This window comes from Perca flavescens, chromosome 6 (genome assembly GCF_004354835.1).
Source record: "Perca flavescens isolate YP-PL-M2 chromosome 6, PFLA_1.0, whole genome shotgun sequence".
Classification (NCBI taxonomy): domain Eukaryota; kingdom Metazoa; phylum Chordata; class Actinopteri; order Perciformes; family Percidae; genus Perca; species Perca flavescens.
This window is the reverse complement of record NC_041336.1, coordinates 29,417,404-29,435,963: the sequence shown is the minus strand read 5'-3', so window position 1 is coordinate 29,435,963 and position 18,560 is coordinate 29,417,404. Positions and strand designations below refer to the sequence as shown.

General features: G+C 40.0%; 1 protein-coding gene across 2 annotated transcripts; it reads left to right on the top strand.

The window, feature by feature from the left end:
- The first annotated feature begins 247 nt into the window (after positions 1 to 247).
- On the top strand, positions 248 to 18,079 carry LOC114557097 (DEP domain-containing protein 1B). Of its 2 annotated transcripts, XM_028580390.1 has the most exons (12): positions 248 to 469; positions 5,861 to 5,934; positions 6,742 to 7,007; positions 7,123 to 7,267; positions 7,927 to 8,054; positions 8,953 to 9,083; positions 9,171 to 9,218; positions 10,006 to 10,146; positions 10,268 to 10,434; positions 12,276 to 12,452; positions 15,700 to 15,882; positions 16,391 to 18,079. In XM_028580390.1, the coding sequence occupies exons 2-12, from the start codon at positions 5,932 to 5,934 to the stop codon at positions 16,553 to 16,555; spliced, it is 1,554 nt and encodes a 517-aa protein (XP_028436191.1). In that variant the 5' UTR covers positions 248 to 469; positions 5,861 to 5,931; the 3' UTR covers positions 16,556 to 18,079. The 2 variants fall into 2 exon arrangements, with proteins under 2 accessions (XP_028436191.1, XP_028436190.1); XM_028580389.1 differs by lacking the exon at positions 5,861 to 5,934.
- The last annotated feature ends 481 nt before the right edge of the window (positions 18,080 to 18,560 follow it).

Sequence of the window (18,560 nt, the reverse complement as noted above, 5' to 3'; positions counted from 1 at the left end):
TGTAGGTTATTTTTCTATCAATGTAGGCCTAATGGTAAAACGTGTGTCCTTGTGTGAACAGTTCTTTTAAAACTTCTTCTCAAAATTAAAAGTTGATCATTAGTAGCCTAGGCTATTACAGTAGTAGCAGCCTAGTAGAAGCTGGCTGCAGTTGAACGTCTTTCTCACCTCCTCTCAGAATTGCTGCATTTCATGCGGTCACGTGACCAGCTCGCTGTCTAATCACGTCGCTCGAATGGTGTGACGCACGAGATTCAAAGTTGGCAGCAACGTCTCTGTAGAGATCTTTATATATGTCAATGGTAGATACTCTGCTAGCGTAAACTTGCTTGTTTTTATCCGCAGCTGAAGCTTTAACAAGCCTATAGAATATATATTTCTCCATGTTTTCATACGAGTGAAGTGGGTTTTCACTATCAGAATGGACGGTAAAGTCATCGGAACGGGTCCATACAGGGCGACCAAGCTGGTGAGTCTGTTGGTAACGATAGCAAGGCACAGATACATTATACGTGCAAAAGCTTTTTAAGTTTTAACAACAACAATGTAGCCAAACTAAATTTGCGAAGTTTGTTTCATGTTTAGAACGTTAGCTAGATTACGTGGATAATTTACATTCATACTACACTAAGCAGGCGAAAGCTGACCTAACGTTACTTACTTAGTCGTAGGTTTAATGTTAATTTAGTTAATTAGCTAACAGTTGTTTTACAACTAAAGAGTTTAAAATTTGGGCTTCAAAAAAAAAAAAAAAAAAGAGGCTCGCAAAACATCCTTAAAAGTATGTAAGAAAAGTCAACAAAAGCAACTTTGTGGGAAAATGGGGTACTAGTGGTACCATAGGCACCTGCCTACATGCTTAATTTTGTTGCGACTCTTTCAGAACTGTGCACCATTTAGCATTATAAAAACCTCATTTACAAGAATATTCCAAGGTGTTTACATTTACAACCCCAAATCAGAAAATGTTGGGACAGTATTTACACAAATAAAAGAAAGTAGTGATTTCTATATGTACTTTGACTTGTATTTCATTGCAGACAATACAACAGTACATAATTAAATGTGTTCCTCATGATTTTCATTGTATTTTTCTCAAAAAAAACACAAAATTCCTATTTTGGTTCTTGGAACACATTTCAAAAAAAGTTGGAACAGTAAAACATTTACCACTTTGTAATGTTGCCATTCCTTTTCACAACACTTAAAATTGATTTAGGGACTGAAGACACCAAGTGATGAAGTGTTCCGGGTGTAATTTTTGTCCCATTCTTGCTGCAAACAAGTCTTAAGGTGGGCAACAGTACGGGGTCTTCGTTGTCGCATTTTGCGCTTCAAAATGAGCCACACATTCTCTATTGGAGACAGGTCGGGACTGCAGGCAGGCCAGTCAAGTACCCGTATCCTCTTCCTCCGCAGCCAGGACTTTGTAATGTGTGCAGAATGTGGTTTTGCATTATCTTGTTGAAATATGCATGGACGTCCCTGGAAAAGATGTCTTCTTGAAGGCAGCATATTGTGCTCCAAAATCTCTAGGTACTTTTCAGCATTAATGGTTCCATCACAGAAGTGCAAGTTACCTTGGCCAAGGGCACTGACACAACCCCATACCATGACAGACCCTGGCTTTTGGACTTGTTGCTGGTAACAGTCTGGATGATCCTTTTCTTCTTTGGTCCGGAGCACACGGCGTCCATTTCTCCCAAAAAATACCTGAAATACTGATTCATCTGACCACAGTACACGTTTCCACTGTGTGATGGTCCATCCCAGATGAGTCCGAGCCCAGAGAAGTCGACGGCGCTTCTGGACACGGTCAACATAGGGCTTCCTTTTGACACCGTACAGTTTTAACTGTGATTTGTGGATGTAACTACGTATTGTGGTACTTGACAAAGGTTTGCCAAAGTATTCCTGAGCCCATGTGGTGATATTGCTTATAGATGAATGACGATTCTTGATGCAGTGCCGCCTGAGGGATCGGAGATCACGGTTGTTCAGCTTAGGCTTGCACCCTTGTCCTTTACGTACTGAAATTCCTCCACATTCCTTGAATCTTTTAATTATGTTATGCACTGTTGAAGGTGAAATAAGCAAATGTCTTCCTATCTTTCTTTGAGGAACATTTTTTTTTAAACATTTCAATAATTTTCTCACGTATTTAATGGCAAACTGACGATCCTCGGCCCATCTTTGCTCCTAAAGGACTAGACCTTTCTTGGATGCTGCTTTTTTACCAAATCATAATTACAATCACCTGTTGACATCACCTGTTTCAAATCACATCATTATTTAACCAATTTACCTGATTACTAGCCCTAAATTGCTCCTGTCCCAACCTTTTTTGGAATGTGTTGTAGGTCTGAATGACAGGAAAGGATGTATATTTACAAATGAAATTAAGTTGACCAGACAAAACATGAAATATTTTGTGTTCACATTGTCTGCAATGAAATACAAGTCAAAGTACATTTAGAAATCACTACTTTATTTTTTTATTTGTGTTTTCCATACTGTCCCAACTTTTTCTGATTTGGGGTTGTAGACTAATTGCATGCAGATATTTCTAATAGGTTCAAAGCAATGCTAATGTGTTCACTGTGTTAATGTATCGTGTGTCCTTGGCACTATCATTTCATGTAAAAGCATCAAACACAACATACACACTATTCCTCTCAACTGTTTCTACAAGCTCACTGGCTGTGGCTCGGAATCGTAAACCCCTTTCGACTTTTAATAAATTGCTATATCCATTGTGCAAATTGCAAAACCGCATACGAAACGTGTATGTTGTAACACGTCATTTTATTTTTAAAGGCAAATTTAAATACTAGCAAGTTAATTCACCCATTTCATGTTATTTAAAAAATCCCTGTAAGCTTTTCTTAGCAGACATTTGGACTTGTCATATTAAGAAAGGTGCAGGTGTTACTAACAACGTGATGGCTTCGTTCTACTCAAGAGTCCCATTGAGCCGTCAGCATGCACAAAAGCAGAACCTTGAAACCAAAGTAGCTAAATGGAATTCAGCCATCTTTCATTTTTATCATTTGCACCTGTGCCTTTATTACTGTGATAAATGAGCTACAGAGTTTGCAGTCCACTTGACAAAACAAGAATGTCAATACTATTTTTGTATCCTTTGCCTTGGTTTCTGCCTAGTTTAATCAGCAACAGTATGTCTTTTCAGACTTCTGCCTATCCTCTTCACTGTGTATTGCATTTGTGCAATCTGATACTGAAACACAGTTAAACAAAGGCTACAAGTACGCCTAAAATGTAAATACATAGTTTATTGTATCGAAATTCCCCACTGGGGATCAATTAAAAAAAACATTGGTTTCCTTCTGTGGTTCAGAACCTTTTCTGCATCTTGTTGTAATGAAAGACCATACTTTTCCCAATAGGCTCTCAGTTAGGCTTTTACATGTCTTTAGTTCTCTCTCCTCTCTCTCTCTCTCTCTCTCTCTCTCTCTCTCTCTCTCTCTCTCTCTCTCATATCTACTTCCTTCATTTTTCTCCTGGCCAACTGGATACTTTGTAAGATCTTAAAACCCGTAACCTCTGCTCTATCCAAAACACTGAGGAGATAATGTTCCATTTGTTGTGATTAGGGCTGCACAATATATTGTTTTTTTTATCGTCCTCGCAATAGCAACTGGCAATATATATATATATATATATATATATATATATATATATATGCGAAAGGTTGCGACATATCGCGATAGACACTATGACATTTTTTGTTAGTTGAAAGAAAATATCAGAAAACTGCACTTTAAAGTATGTTATTCTTTTTTAGTGGTGCCTGTCATTGTCAATTCAATGTTCAATTTGTTCACTACAATGTTAGAAATGATTATTTGTTTTAAATTCAACCAGCAATTTATTGTATTTTAAAAGAATATTGAAAGCAACAGAAAGGCAGAACTGAGCACACTCTAATATCTGTTAATTTATCGCAAGTAATATCGTTAACGCCATATTCAACAACGGTATCGCACATCGCATATTTTCCTCATATCTGGCAGCCCTAGTTGTGATATCTGCCTATACTTTTTGGTGACCAGATGAGTGTGTTCTGGCTCCTTTGTGTGATTTGAATCACTATGAAGTAGGGCTGTCCTCGACTAAAGAAATTCTTAGTCGACTAACACTTATACGATTTTGTCGACTAATCGATTAGTTGATTTAATTGACAGAGCTGTGCGCTTCGAGAGGTGGTTAAGACTAGAAAAGCACAATATAAATGTAGTTAATTAACCATCTGTAAAACTGAGTTTCTCCACAATTAATCCTGCAAAAGCACCACTTTAAATCTTGTGTTTACCATAAATGTGCTCCGAAGTTTCTTGGAAATGAGTAATTAAGCATGAATAAGCATAAAAAATGACTAATCAACTAAAGAAATCTTAGTTGACTAAGACCAAAACGACCGATTAGTCGACTAAGAGGTGGCAGCCCTACTATGAAGAGAGATAGTTGTGGCCGTTACATACACAGCTTTAGTGCTGCAATATTTAGTCTATGAAATTAAGAACATTCACAATATTGTTCCCTAGGGCTGTATGTTAGTCTATTTTTACACACATTGTGTTTTGTGCATCCCTTTCTGACAGTAATAACAAATGTTTCAAACAACAACTTGTTGAACGCATTAAAATGCTGTTATCTGTGCTCTATCAGAGTTGTAGCTTATAAATATAACCGTAGATTATTCCCTATTCACACAGGACTAGTATTACCAGGGGACCTCGTGTGATTTAGACATTACCCCCCCATGTCTGTATTTCGTGCGGTGAACTTACACGGGATAAGCAAAAGCCCTATTCGCATGGGATAAGTATTATCTAGGGACCTCGTGTGAATTATAAATTACCCACCCACGTCTGATTTTCATCTGGCGCATCTCTAGATGTATGATACAAACATAAAAAATATACTTACCGCATGCTGCTATACATGTCATCCATCGCCATCTAATCATTCTTTTTGTCTTCGCACTTGTGGTGGTTTTCATCTTTTCTCTTTCTGCAAATTGTAGGCCTATATGATTTATAGCGACATGACCCAGCACCCAAAACACTGTCAAAACCAGAGGTCGACCGATAGTGGATTTTACCAATGACTGAAAACGTGATGAATTATGGACATCAAGTGTATAAATCTTGGATGTAACAGTTTAGATTTAATGCTCAACAACCCCGAAAAAAAAGTTCCAGGCTGGATAGAAAATCACCTGTAAAGGCTAGAAAGACCCTCTAGAGGAGCTATTGTAATGCATGATGCCAGCAGACCCTTCTCAGCTCTCGCGTACTGTGTAATGAATGACAGCGCACACTTCTCAGCCGCTCCAGCAACTGATGCAACCAGGAAAAACTATCGGTATGGATTTTTGCCGATAACGATAGTTCCACCAATCAACTATCGGTGGTGATTAATCGGCAAAACCGATTAATCGGTCTACCTCTAGTCAAAACACTCCAACGCACCCTCCATTCTTCGCGAAAGATGGATAAAAAGGTGCAATAGAAGGAAATGGGTACCTTGAAAAAACAAAAAAGCCCCGACAAATCAGAGATGCCGATTCGCACGGGACTAATATTATCACAGGACCTCCGTTTTCGGCGAAATATGGTAAGTCATTTGCGGGGGAATTATTACTTTACAAATTACAAACATGACCGATTCGAACGGGATTAAGATCACAGACAACCTCCGCAATTATTACAAATGACTGGAGGTCACCAGGTAATAGTTATCCTGTGTGAATAGGGCTAAAGTCTGTACTATACTTGATTTTATTGACATTATCACCCAGATATGATAAGGCTTTCCTTTATTTTTGCCAATGCAGCGAGTACAGCTCCCAATCACAGATGTTGATTCGCACAGGACTAATATTATCACACAACATCTGTGCGAAGTATGGTAGGTAACTTGCAGTGGAATTTTTACTTGACAAATAACATAGCAGATTGACATGGGATTACAACATGGCATCGTGACTTTGCGTAAACATACACGCCACTTTCCTAAAGCCAAATGGCGTGTTATATGTACGCATTTTTGAGCTTTCCATGTGTATGTCTACGCTGTATACAGCCGACGTAAACATACACAAGCGTCTTATCGTGAGAACGTGCCATACTATCGCAAGAACAATGTCACACACTTGTAAAAAAAACACTTCCTTTGTTTAGGAAAAGGTAAAGGTATTAGTAACACAAAAACACGACTGTGACCAATGTCACATTTTTACGAAAGAAACATTGGGGAAGGCTTAAAAAACAATAGTTAACATAAAAAAACACGCGGGACGCGATCCCGGCTCTCCTGGGTGAAAGTCCTGTGTCTGCGGACTTACGTTCTTTCATACTACTCGCTACGGCGAAAATTCACATATAATGTAGGTCAATGGCGGCCGAACGGCATTGATAAACACGCTAAAAAGCGATTATGCGTCTTGATAACACGCAAAAACGGCATACGAATTGGCGTGTCATACATACGCCACTTAATGAGATCAGTCTGTGGGATTAAGATCACAGATGACCTTCACAATTATTACAAAGTACTAGAAGTCCCCAGGTAATAATAGTCCCATGTGAATAGAGCTTTATACTAAATTACAAAAGGAGCTCACTAAATTTCCTGTCTGTCACAAGAGTTCTACAGCATTTTTCAAACCACATTATCTCCCTTTGTCACATCTGTCTCCCCTTTTTTTTTATACAGTGGAATGAAACCATTAAACTCTTCCGTGGAGGCATGCCGCTGAGAAGGCACTGGGCGCACTTCCGCTACTACGATTGCAGTTTCGCCGGATCCGAGGCTGTGGATTATCTGCATGAGCTGCTGAGGCGCAACTACAACTTTGGCCCCGAGGTGACTCGTTACCAGACTCTGCAGCTGCTCAGGAAGTTCCTCAAGGCCCATGTCATAGAAGACATCAAGGGACGCCATGGGTCAGAGGACTTTGAAGACAACAGCCATCTGTACAGGTGCTATTTTGTCTATTTGTCTGTTAGTTGATACACCATTGGCATTGTTGCTGCATCTTCACAGTTTGCCCTTTAGTCCGTCGGCTAAGCCCGGTGCTGTTGTTTTTTTCACCAGGTTCCCCTCCTCGTCCCCCCTCAAGTCTTTTCCAACAAGACCTCCGTTGAGAGACAGCACTGACCTTCCCAGACTCATTCGCTGGGACGACTACGAAGAATTGCCTCAGCGGGAAAACATTCCACCCCTGAAGTCTGCTGTCATGGTGAGAAAGAGACAAAGATGTTTCCGCTCCTCCACTGCTTGCTTAGACTCATGCTGTGCGTAAAGTCTGCACGCATATGCAAACGTAAAAGAGAGCAAATGGACATTTTAAGTATCTTCCCTGTTTTAATTACTCGTGTTTGCTGACATTTACATCATTCTGCACTCAAGGTTAAACAGAACACTGAAAAATTTAAAAGCAATCCAGAACAAGAGCCCAACAAAAAAATACTTCTTTACTTTCAGTGTTTGTTCAGACTGCTGCTGCAGTTGTTTCTTCATGGCTGTGTTGTGTTGGGCAGCATTATATTGAAGGGTGTTTCTAATATTTTGTCCACCTTATTTACACATATGGACAGACAAAAACTGTAAACCTCACATGTAATAGTGTAATACATTACCATACGAAGTAAATTCGGACCTATACCATTACAAATAGTGTAAATATCGACATCTCTGAATCAATGTCAATTCAAAAATTCTACTTCTTTTTTCTTTAACAAAGCTGTTTTATTATTTACATAAATGTTTTTCTTTTTGCATTACAAGCCTGTTTGCACTGGATTGTTATTACAAAGGGCTTTCTATGTTTGTTTGTTTTTCTTACTCTGTAAGTCAGAAGGACACTTTTCATTCATGTCTCCATTCCTTTTTGATCAGACCTCAGATTTGTGGAATAAAAGGCACAGTGTGGCTATTGGGGATGTGCATGAATGCAAGCTCATACGAAGGAAGGAGATGACTCCAAAACAAGTGGACCACATCTGGAAGTCGATGACGATTGCGCAGTATGTAACTCTTTTACTTACTTTTTCTTATTAAACGTTTCCACTGTCCATTTTGTGTGTATCTTTTGCTGTAGGTCAGTGGTTCTCAGACTTGTTTCAGACCATGACATGGCAACTCTTTAAAGGAACACGCCGACTTATTGGGAATTTAGCTTATTCAACGTAACCCCCAGAGTTAGACAAGTCGATACATACCCTTCTCATCTCTGTGCGTCTGACGGCTCCAGCGGCATCGGGCCAGCACAGAACATGCAGGTGAATGGTTCCAGTAATCCTACTGCTCCGAAGAAGTGACAAAATAACGCCAACATGTGTCTATTTACATGTTGTGATTTGTAGAGTCACAGGGTGTACAAAAAAAAAACGTAACATGAGACACAGCCACCTTCTAACCGTAAACAAACCGGGAACTATATTCTCAGGCGGAAGAATATAGTACTTTGGCGGAGTGATATGTTCGCAGCAAGCCTGTCTGAGAATATAGTTCCCGGTTTGTTACGGTTAGAAGATGGCTGTGTCTCATGTTACGTTGTTTTGTGTACACGCTGTGACTATACAAATCACAACATGTAAATAGGAACATGTTGGTGTTATTTTGTCACAATTCGGAGCAGTAGGCTAGTTGGAACCAGTTACCTGCAGGATCTGTGCTGGGCTAAGCTAATGCTGGAGCCAACATCAGCCGTCAGACAGCGTTAGAGCACGCGCTGAGATGAGAAGGGTATGTATGGACTTGTCTAACTTTTTCGTCTGCTTTAATATGTTGGGAAACATAACCTAAAACACAGTTAAGGTAAATGTGGCCAATTCTTTTTAAATGTTTAAGATTCAAGGCACCCTGGGGTGCAGTTTGGGAACCACTGTTCGAGATGCTTGATGCCAACTCTGTTGTTTTTAGTTTACAGAGAGTGTTTGGCCTAACGTCATTGGATGGAGTTTTAAACCCAACGCATGTGAACGGCAAGCACATTGTTCACAATGTGTTCAGCGTTAATAAGACGGGCATAGTCATATTGGAGAACAAAGCCGGTAGGATGCATCTGATTCACAATTAAAAGAACAATTGTTTGGTTGCACCTTTTTATATTATGACTCCTATCTCTGTTGTATCTCCAGAGGACATGCCATATTGGGTGGTATCAGCAATGAAATGCCTCGCCAATTGTAAGTATACATTTTGTGCTCACTCTAAAAATTGGTAAGAAAATAAAAATCACTTACTGCTTTGGGACTGGGACTGCGGTGGTTTCAAGTACCTGACGGGCCTAAGTAAAATCTCTAAAATGATTGAGTAAAGCACACTTTAACGGTCTTTCACCAATGATCATTTTGAAAGAGTAGGTGCCATGTTGTCCACATGTTTGATATCTCATTTTTTGTTTATACAGTATGTGAATGTACTGTATGTGTGTGAGTATACCATGAAATCTTAAGTACCATTTTGCATGTTTATACGCTTGCATTTAAAGGTGCAGTAGGTAAGACTTATAAAACTAACTTTCTGTCATATTTGCTGAAACTGACCCTATGTTCCAGTAGAACTACAAGAAGCAGGTAATTAAAAAAATTAAAAAAAAAAAAAAAAGAAAGAAAGTCCGGCTCCTCTGGCACCACTTACAGCCTGTAGTGTGATTTGCAAAAATCCACCGCTCCCTGTTCAGATGCACCAATCAGGGCCAGAGGGGGTGTCTAACTGCGTGTCAATCACTGCTCATGCACACACATTAATTCTCCATTGTGGAGGGAGGGGCTTAGGAGACAGCTTTGGGCTTTAGCAGAAAGGGGGGAGGGACTGAGAAGTTTTCAGTGTTCACATTTTTTGGCTAAGTTCTGGATCTTCACAATCCTACCTACGGCACCTTTAAAATTAACGGAGGTTAACTGTATTTTTTTTCTTACAGGTTTGCATTCGGTGTGAAGTACTAAAAGTGGCATCTGTCTTCTTTCTCAGGGCCTAATGGCAATGAAAGCAAACAGCCGGTGTACCCTGGTTTCGAGAGGGATGTTCTGAAAACAGTGGCCGATTACTTTCAGAGACTCAAAGAACCCCTGCTGACTTTTCATCTATATGAAGTCTTTGTCAACATTCTCAGTGAGTGCTTCACCATTGATGTGTGTACACTGCTACAGATGAGTCGCTGGTGTTCATTTTGGATCTAGGCTGAATGTTTGCCCTCGTGAGCAGGATGTCTTCTCTCCTCGTATCTCTGCAGGTCTGCTGCAGGAGCAGGAGGTTGCCACTGAGGCTCTTCAGTTCAGCTGTCTCTTACTGCCGCCGCCCAACCGAAGACGCCTCCAGCTGTTACTGCGTCTCGTGGCCCGGGTCTGCCAGAATCCCCACCTGCCTCCACTCAACGACACCATTGCTACCCGCACACTGGTAAACCTATCTATGAATTAACTTTGTACTCCTTCAAATGAGACTAGGATTGTTGGGAAATCCCACAAATCAGCACGATGATATAGGCACACTGTGTAATAAACAATCAATATAATACAAATATGAAAGTTTTCTAGTTCATACTATCTTTTTATAAAGCTTTTTATATTGTGTAAGAGGTTGTATTTCACAGTTTGTTTGTATTGGACTTTGCAAGGTGACACAGTCTCCATTGGGGACAAGGAAAAAAACATACAAGCCAAGGAGCCGAGAGAAAGTGCTGGAATATTGTAATTTCAGAATCCTTGCTACGTGGATTGGAATACCGAGTGGTCTGAGTCTGCCCATGGTAGACATGGCAATAAATTTCCTAGGATTTGACTTTTATCGACCAGAATGTATTTAGAAACGACCCCTGCAATGTGTATACACTAAATGCACAATGCTTGCTATTACTCTTATACAATATTCAGGGTTTCTCGCATAACATTTGTTAGTTAAGGGGGTAGTGTGGGGGGGTAGTACAGACTCTGTACTACATTTAACAATTACTTATTAAACACTAAATATTAAATTTAAATAATTTTATATAATTAATAAATTATATCTATGTGGCTATCTGCCGCGAGGCGAGTAAATGTTTGTACCAAAATAGTTCTGTTTTTCAGTCTTCATTTTGGCGAAGGTGCAGCTACTTTCTTCTGTTCCTCTGCATGTCGGAGCTTCGCGGGGGGTGGGCTGACACGCACACACACACACAAACACTGCCACACACGCCAAACGCTAGCCACCACGCTTCTTCTGTTACTAATAGCTACAGTTTACCTCAGGCTAATTAATTAGCTAGTAAGTTGCGATTTTTGGCAGCCAGCCTTCCAAAAGATAGAACAATGAAATGAAATGTTAACCGATCATTAACCATTGACCGACAAACAGGAAACGGAGTCTCAGTTCACCTGTCCGGGAGGCTCTGACGCATTTTCTGCACTCCGTGTCCGCGGACAGCTGTAGGCTTGTACCGGTTAATGTGCTGTGCATTGTCGGACACATGCAGCCACTTTCCTGAAACCGCTTGCGAGACTGACAAGTCCACAGCACCCCGTGGCGTTTATGTCCGAGCCTGTCTCCACCGCCTCCACCTGCAGGTTGTCAGCTGTGTGGTTTGGAATGAAAGGGAGAAAACGGGACAGATTAGCATGGCGGATATTGCTCGTAAGACACATCCCTCGAGCTTCTGCACGTGAATGTCGCAGGATTACACCGTTTTGTTAACATAGCCATACTGAGAAACACAGAGAGTTTTGTGGAGCTGATAGGCTTAATTAGCTTTGTAGCAACGGACGTTCATTAATATAAAATAGTGTCACACTATAGCTTTAATGAAAACCCAAATCAACAATTGCCAGTGCCATCATCTTCATCTGAAGAACCTGAGGTACTTCAGCGCTATTGTTGATGGCTGTCTCACGTTTGGTATACTACTACAGATAACGTGAGAATTGGGTATTCAGGGAATGATACCCCTCATGGTCGATCCCAGCCTTTCAGCCACAGCAGCTCCAGACTTGCACTCATTTCTCCACAGTATCCTGACACCATAGAAAAATAATGGAATACTGTAGGGCAAATTCCTCCCAGGGGAAATAAGATACTTTTCACTACATAAAAAGAAGATCCTTCAAGTAAAACTGCAGAAATCTTCAGTATTAGCTACAGTAAGTGAAGTAAGGTGCTCATCCCATTGTGTATACCACTGTATGATTTTGTTGTAATGTGATTAGTATAGTTAGTGTATAGTGTAGTTGGTTTCTAACCCTTGTCCGGTTGTGGTCTCTGTCCAGATGGTGCAGATGTTCGCGCACTGCGTTCTGGGCTCAGTGGATGAGATGGACCTGGATGAGCTGCTTGCCACCAAATTGGTGACCTTCATGATGGAGCACCACAACACCATCTTCCAAGTTCCTTCCAAGCTGCGTCGCCAGGTCGAGGAGCACCTGTCCCACCTCAAAAGAGTTCAAGTCAGTACATTGTCTGCAGCGACTTCAGTAATGAATGAGTCCATGTGTACCGAGCCATATCTGCGCATCATTTATGACGACAATAACCCAGATTGGTTCCATCATCTTGCCAAGCACTAAGTGTGGAAAAGTAGAACAGTCACTGGTAAATGTAGAAATGAATTAAAGCCACATAAAATCGGGATATTACATTCATAATGTTAATGTGAGTGGAAAACACTTGTCGCATTAGCTTGAGGCAGTTGCCCTGCGTTGTTGTTTAGTGGGCATTTACACAGCCTGCCAGACGGTGCGGCATAAATGCAGGTCTTTCCATTCATTTTAAATGGGGGTAGTGCGTTTAGGCTGCGGCAGGGTTGAGTTTGACTCATTTTTTGGAGAAACGCAACCCAAAGTCGCGCTGCGGTGGCCAATCATATAACCGGTGATCAGACTTGTCAGTGTGTTTGAGGCCGTACAGTAAACGGGGAAACATCACTGCCTCTGTTGCTGCCGCACAACATTTTAAAACACGAAACGCAAGCACTGAACTGCCCAGGAGTTTGTGCAACCGCTAAATGTTTCAAACAACAAAGCACAGTCAATCTTTCTCACTCGTCTCTTCTCTTTATCTTTCTCTGTGAAATGAAACTGCCTTCAAGTGCGGTCGGAAACGCCCAGCTCTACAAACAATGTTACGGAAAACGGTAGCATAGTTGTGAAATATAAAGTCTACCCATGCTACATTGGGAGGTTAAAGAACACAATAGGACGTTTCAGAATGATCATGGCATGACATTAAATTCACAAAATGAAAATATGAGAGGCTCTTATGGCAATTACATAAATTTAGTTTGTACATCAATAACATTAAATGAAAGAGGTATTGTTAATCCAAATCTGATATTTAATACCAACACTATCCCTCCTACACTGAAGCCTGCTTTCCCTGTAAGTGGTTCATATCTGTTGCCATGGGAAACAGTAGTCCCCACTGCTTCAAGGTTAACCGGTTTTCTTTAATGTAACCCTATAACGTTAGCATTTCTTTGAATAAATAAATGGGCATGTGACTTATTTTCCATCCATTATATGGTATACAGATTTTTAGTTAAAAACGTTGTGGACTATTGTTGGTGGGTTCATATTGATTTGTGCATGTGTTTTTTTTTTGGCAGGCACATGAAAAAATGTTGACCACAGACTGTATTGACAGTTGTTTGGCCTAAAAATGATTGATTTTATCTTTTTAGTAGGGCTGTCAAAATTAACGCTTTTAATTTTTGAGTTAATTTTTTAATATTTAACTCGTTAAAAAATATTAACAAAATTAACGCAGCTGTGTTTGTTTACTTCATGTGGCGGCTGAGAAACATAAACACAAGTAATGAAAACCGGCAGCTGATTGGACGAACGCGTCACATGGGTTTGTTTTCTCCGGATATTGAGAGCCAGACTGTCATGGCGGCCGTTCAGAATACGATCTCATATTGTACTAAAATAGTTCACTGAAACATGTTTCTGAAAACATTTTAAGCGAGAAATAGGCCGTGCAGTTGCTGAATCTGTCTTCATTTCAGCTCAACAAAGGTCAGTTTAAAAGATTTCCGTCAGATTTTGAGAGACTAGTCACCTCATTCCTCTCGCCATTTCCGGGTGAGTCCCGACTGCCGGAGATGAACTGCGCCTCGCCTGTAAAGTAGACGAGAGCAGGCGACAGCAGCCGGGGACGGTGACAAAAATCTGCTCTCAAGTCAGACAGTTTGTAGCCGTTTCCAGCAGCCTTCAGCAGGACTAAATAAGCCAAATTGTTGCTGCTGTTGTTCTGAAAGATATTAAACATTCTGAGCTTAGCAGAACCTTTCCTTGTTTGTTTTTTTCTTCATATTTGCAAAGTTAAGTGATTTAGCATTTAAATATCCATTATTACAAGCTTCAGTCTCAATTTAAAAAAGCGATTAATCGCGATTAATTACAGCAAATTGTGCAATGAATTAGTTAATTTTTTTTAATCAATTGACAGCCCTACTTTTTAGTCCAAGAGTGGATGGATAGGCTTACACATCCCACGCTGTGAATAGGACTGAAAACATGATGTAATTTCAACTGAATGCTGTAAATGAGATTTTAAAACTGTTACCACTCCTTTTTACTAATTATAGGAGTTATCCTCATTGAACTGTTTTGGGGAGCATGTAGTAGGGCTGGGCACCGAACATCAATACTCTTATGGCACCGACCGAAAAACTCCGATCCTATGAGTATCGGGAAAAAAAAAAATTCTGTGCCAAATTCTGCTTCCAAAAGCATCTGTGAGCCAATAATTGGTATAAAATAAAAGTTTTGTGTTTAATGTATTTTTGTTGATGTTGAAATGGATTTTAAAACATATGGTATCGAAAAAAAAAGTATCGTTAAGGAACCGGCATCGAAACTGAGGTATCGAAATTGGCACTGGATCAAAAGATTTTGAACGATGCCCAGCCCTGGCATGTAGGCATTACTGGCAGCCGCCCACTGTGTTGTGTTTAGGTTTAGGTACCGAACTCAGTACTTTTTTTGGGTACCAACCAAATGACGTCGGTACTACCGAGGATTGATTCACGTTAAACCTAGCGGTGCCAAATTTCGGTACCTGAGAGCATATCTGTCCCCTCTGCATGTTGTGAGAAAGCGGGGCTCAGCTCTGACACACACACGCAGGAGGTGCGGTGCAGACAAAGCAAATCTTCGTTGCCTCAGCAGCTTGTTTAAGTCCCACAGAGTCACGGCAATGCCGATAAAGCAGTTGCAAGTGCTGTGACAGTTTCCAAAACTCCATGCAGACACTGTTCGCTGCAATATAATATAAAGGTTATATTGTTTTCTATTCCCTGGCGACTGACTGACAGGCTGGAGGTTGTAAGGAAAGGCCACTTTATTTCTATATCCCATTTCAGCAACAAGGCAATTCAAAGTAACTTTAAAGAGCAGTTTAAAAAGAGATAGAAAATACAAGAATGAAAGTTCCAGTGCAGTGTAAGAAATGAATAGCTTTAGGATACTGGCTGTATTTTTATTTTTTTGTAGAAGTGCTTTTGCTTGTTTTGCACAAGAACCTTGACCGTGAGTTGAGTAGACATTCCTATATATGTACTTTCATTTACTTACTTATTTTTTAATACTATAATAAAAAGCAGGAGAGCAAATATCCAGAATATCAGTTTGTCACACCAGTTTATCGCTAACTTTTACATGAATCCAACATTCCCTTTGTGTCGTCCGTCAGATCAAATACGCAGGTTCCGACACAGACTTCAGTGCATCTCCAGCATTCTGTAAACAGATTAGCAGGGTGGAGTCCGAGGAGCAGAAGGCGATAGGAACCCAGACCCCCCTGCAGGCACTGCTGGAAGGCCTGATAGCAGACAAAGAACTGCCTGCCAAGGACAAGAGGAAAAGGCTTAAACAGGTATGGCTATACTATTTTGAAATCTTAAAAGAAAAATGTCATTAAATGTGGGTGGTGATGGTGCAGTGGATATGACACGTGCCTTTGGTGCGGTAGACCCGGGTTCGATTCCCACTGCAATACATCAACCAATGTGCCCATGAGCAAGACACTTAACCCCTAGTTGCTCCAGAGGTGTGTGACCTCTGATATGTAAGAATTGTAAGTCGCTTTGGATAAAAGCGTCAGCTAAATGACATGTAATGTAGTGTAATAAAAATGTATTGAAGGAGGTGTCTCTTTGATTTTGCTGTATTTGCCCATCACAATTTCAGACTGCTCAAACAATGTGCTGTAAAATATACATATGAGCATTTATGTTTACGAATGTGCTCGTATGTTCAAAGCCTTGTATTTCAGTATGTTTTTAGTGAGTGAAGAGCTGTGAAAAATCCCCATCCAAACAGTATGGCTTTGTTCTGTTTTGGCATGTACTGTACAGTAATGATGCACATCATCCGTTTTTCAGTTCCAGAGGTCCTACCCAGAGGTCTACCGCCATCGATTTCCCACTGAGGAAAGCAAGGCTGCTGTAGTACCTGAGAAAACCCCACGACTCAAACCTCACCTCATGTTTTTTAACCTCAAGAAGCCCTTCCAGCCCTTTCAGAGGAGCTGGAGTTTTAGGGCATGATCTGTCCCCACTGACACATTTCAGGCTACACTTCAGGCTGTAAACACATCTCGAGCTCAGCGTTGTGAGACTAGGAGCTGGAATGGTGCTCTGCCAACACACCGTTAACAACTTGCGATTAATGTTTAAAAATAACGACTTGGACTTTGTAGCACTGTTAAACTAAGATAATAATTTAAAGGGTCAGTTCACGCAATGATAATAATATTGGTAATAATGGCATTCCCACTGACTCCTAGTCGTATCTAGCCAGATAGCTTGATTTAGTTGCAAAACATTAGCAACTATTTTCAAACTGCAAACAATGACTGGATAGCTGAATTGACCCTTTGTAACAAATACATGTTTTACTGTGTTGATCGAAAACTTTAACTTAGTATAGAAAACACAGACGCACTAACACTTAAAGAACCACAGATGTTTCTTAAAATGAAATTGTGTATTGGTACATTTTTCTACTAAGATATTATGCTAGAAAGATCTTCTAAGCACACACTGGCTCTGTAACTACATTGCATTTCAAAAATAGGTCATTAGGTGATAAACAATTTTAGGTTGTGAAAAGTTAATGATAGATAGATAGATAGATAGATAGTATAGTTTTGTACTATAACAGAAATATTCAGGTGCATTTCTTGGTATTACTTAGCCTTAAAACTGATTGTGATATTATGAGATGGACTCTTGCAAGGCAACGATGCATTTCATTTTGATGAATACTTGCTGATGGAATGGTCATTATGATCTTGGCAACTCAGAGCCTTTTTTGTTTTTTACTTTATCAGTTAAACAGTTACTTTATGTCAACGAACATATCAAGGGTTATCTAAGAAAGGGAGTGAATGTGACGTGTTACATAACTGAGATGCTGTAGTAGGGAAAAAAAACAGTAACCCTTTACTTGAAGGTATCTACATAAGAGTGACATGACAGTGTCATAAACACATGACACTGTCATGACACATCAAACCTAACCTAATGACAGAAGCATTTCATCATAAATGTTTATGACTTGTTTATAATGTTTATGACATGTTCATGACGGTGTCCTGTCACTCTTATGTAGATACCTTCAAGTAAAGTGTAACCAAAAAAACAAATAGTCCTTCCTCTCTAACCCCCTACTTGCACCATACTTGACTGGTCCTGCTTCATCTGCACTCTTAAAAAGACTCATTTCATGTTTGTACCGTACTTATTTTATTGTGTGTATATAAGAACTCTTGATTGGTACATATTTCAATGTCTCAAATACTCTTCCTACACTGTTTTCAATGTCTTTTTGTCATTTTCTATTCGCTGCTGTTCTGTCATGTCAATCAGGTTGTTTTTGACTTAATTTGAGACTTAAATTGTTGTTTTTAGAATGATTAAGTGCTGATATTCCTATATGGATTTTCATTAATGCTCTTGAACAAATGTAATAATGCTGGAATAACTGTTACACTTGAATTGCTGCTCCTCGCCGGGAAGAATTGACTGGTTAATGATGCTGATTTCCCTATAAACATTGTAATTGGTAAATGTAACGCTCTTGTTGTCCTTTCTTGGGGGTTATACGTAGGGATACAGGCTTCTGATGCAACCCAAACATGAACATAGGTGAAATCCATCCTCCAGTGTTGGGAACTGAATTTTGTGTACTTTCCTGTGCATCACCGCCCGTAGAACGGTAATAACACTGCAAAAACATGCACAGTCTACTGGTGGTGAAGTCTCATTTCTGTAGCTTTTTTTTCCCCCATTCAGACCCAGTCTGGAAAGCAGATATGTAATGTTTTAAATGGCATCAAATCCATTAGGGTATAAATACTTTTAGTACTTTATCCTGAATGCAATGGGAGTTTGAATGGTTTAAGAGCCCATACACTTAATCATTCTGATGAAATAATCACACAAGCAAAAGCCTGAATATTGCTCACGAACAGTACTTGATAGATTTTTTTTTTAGTGCACTTGCCCATTATTAAGCAATCTTAATTAACATTTTTCCAAGACAAGTAGT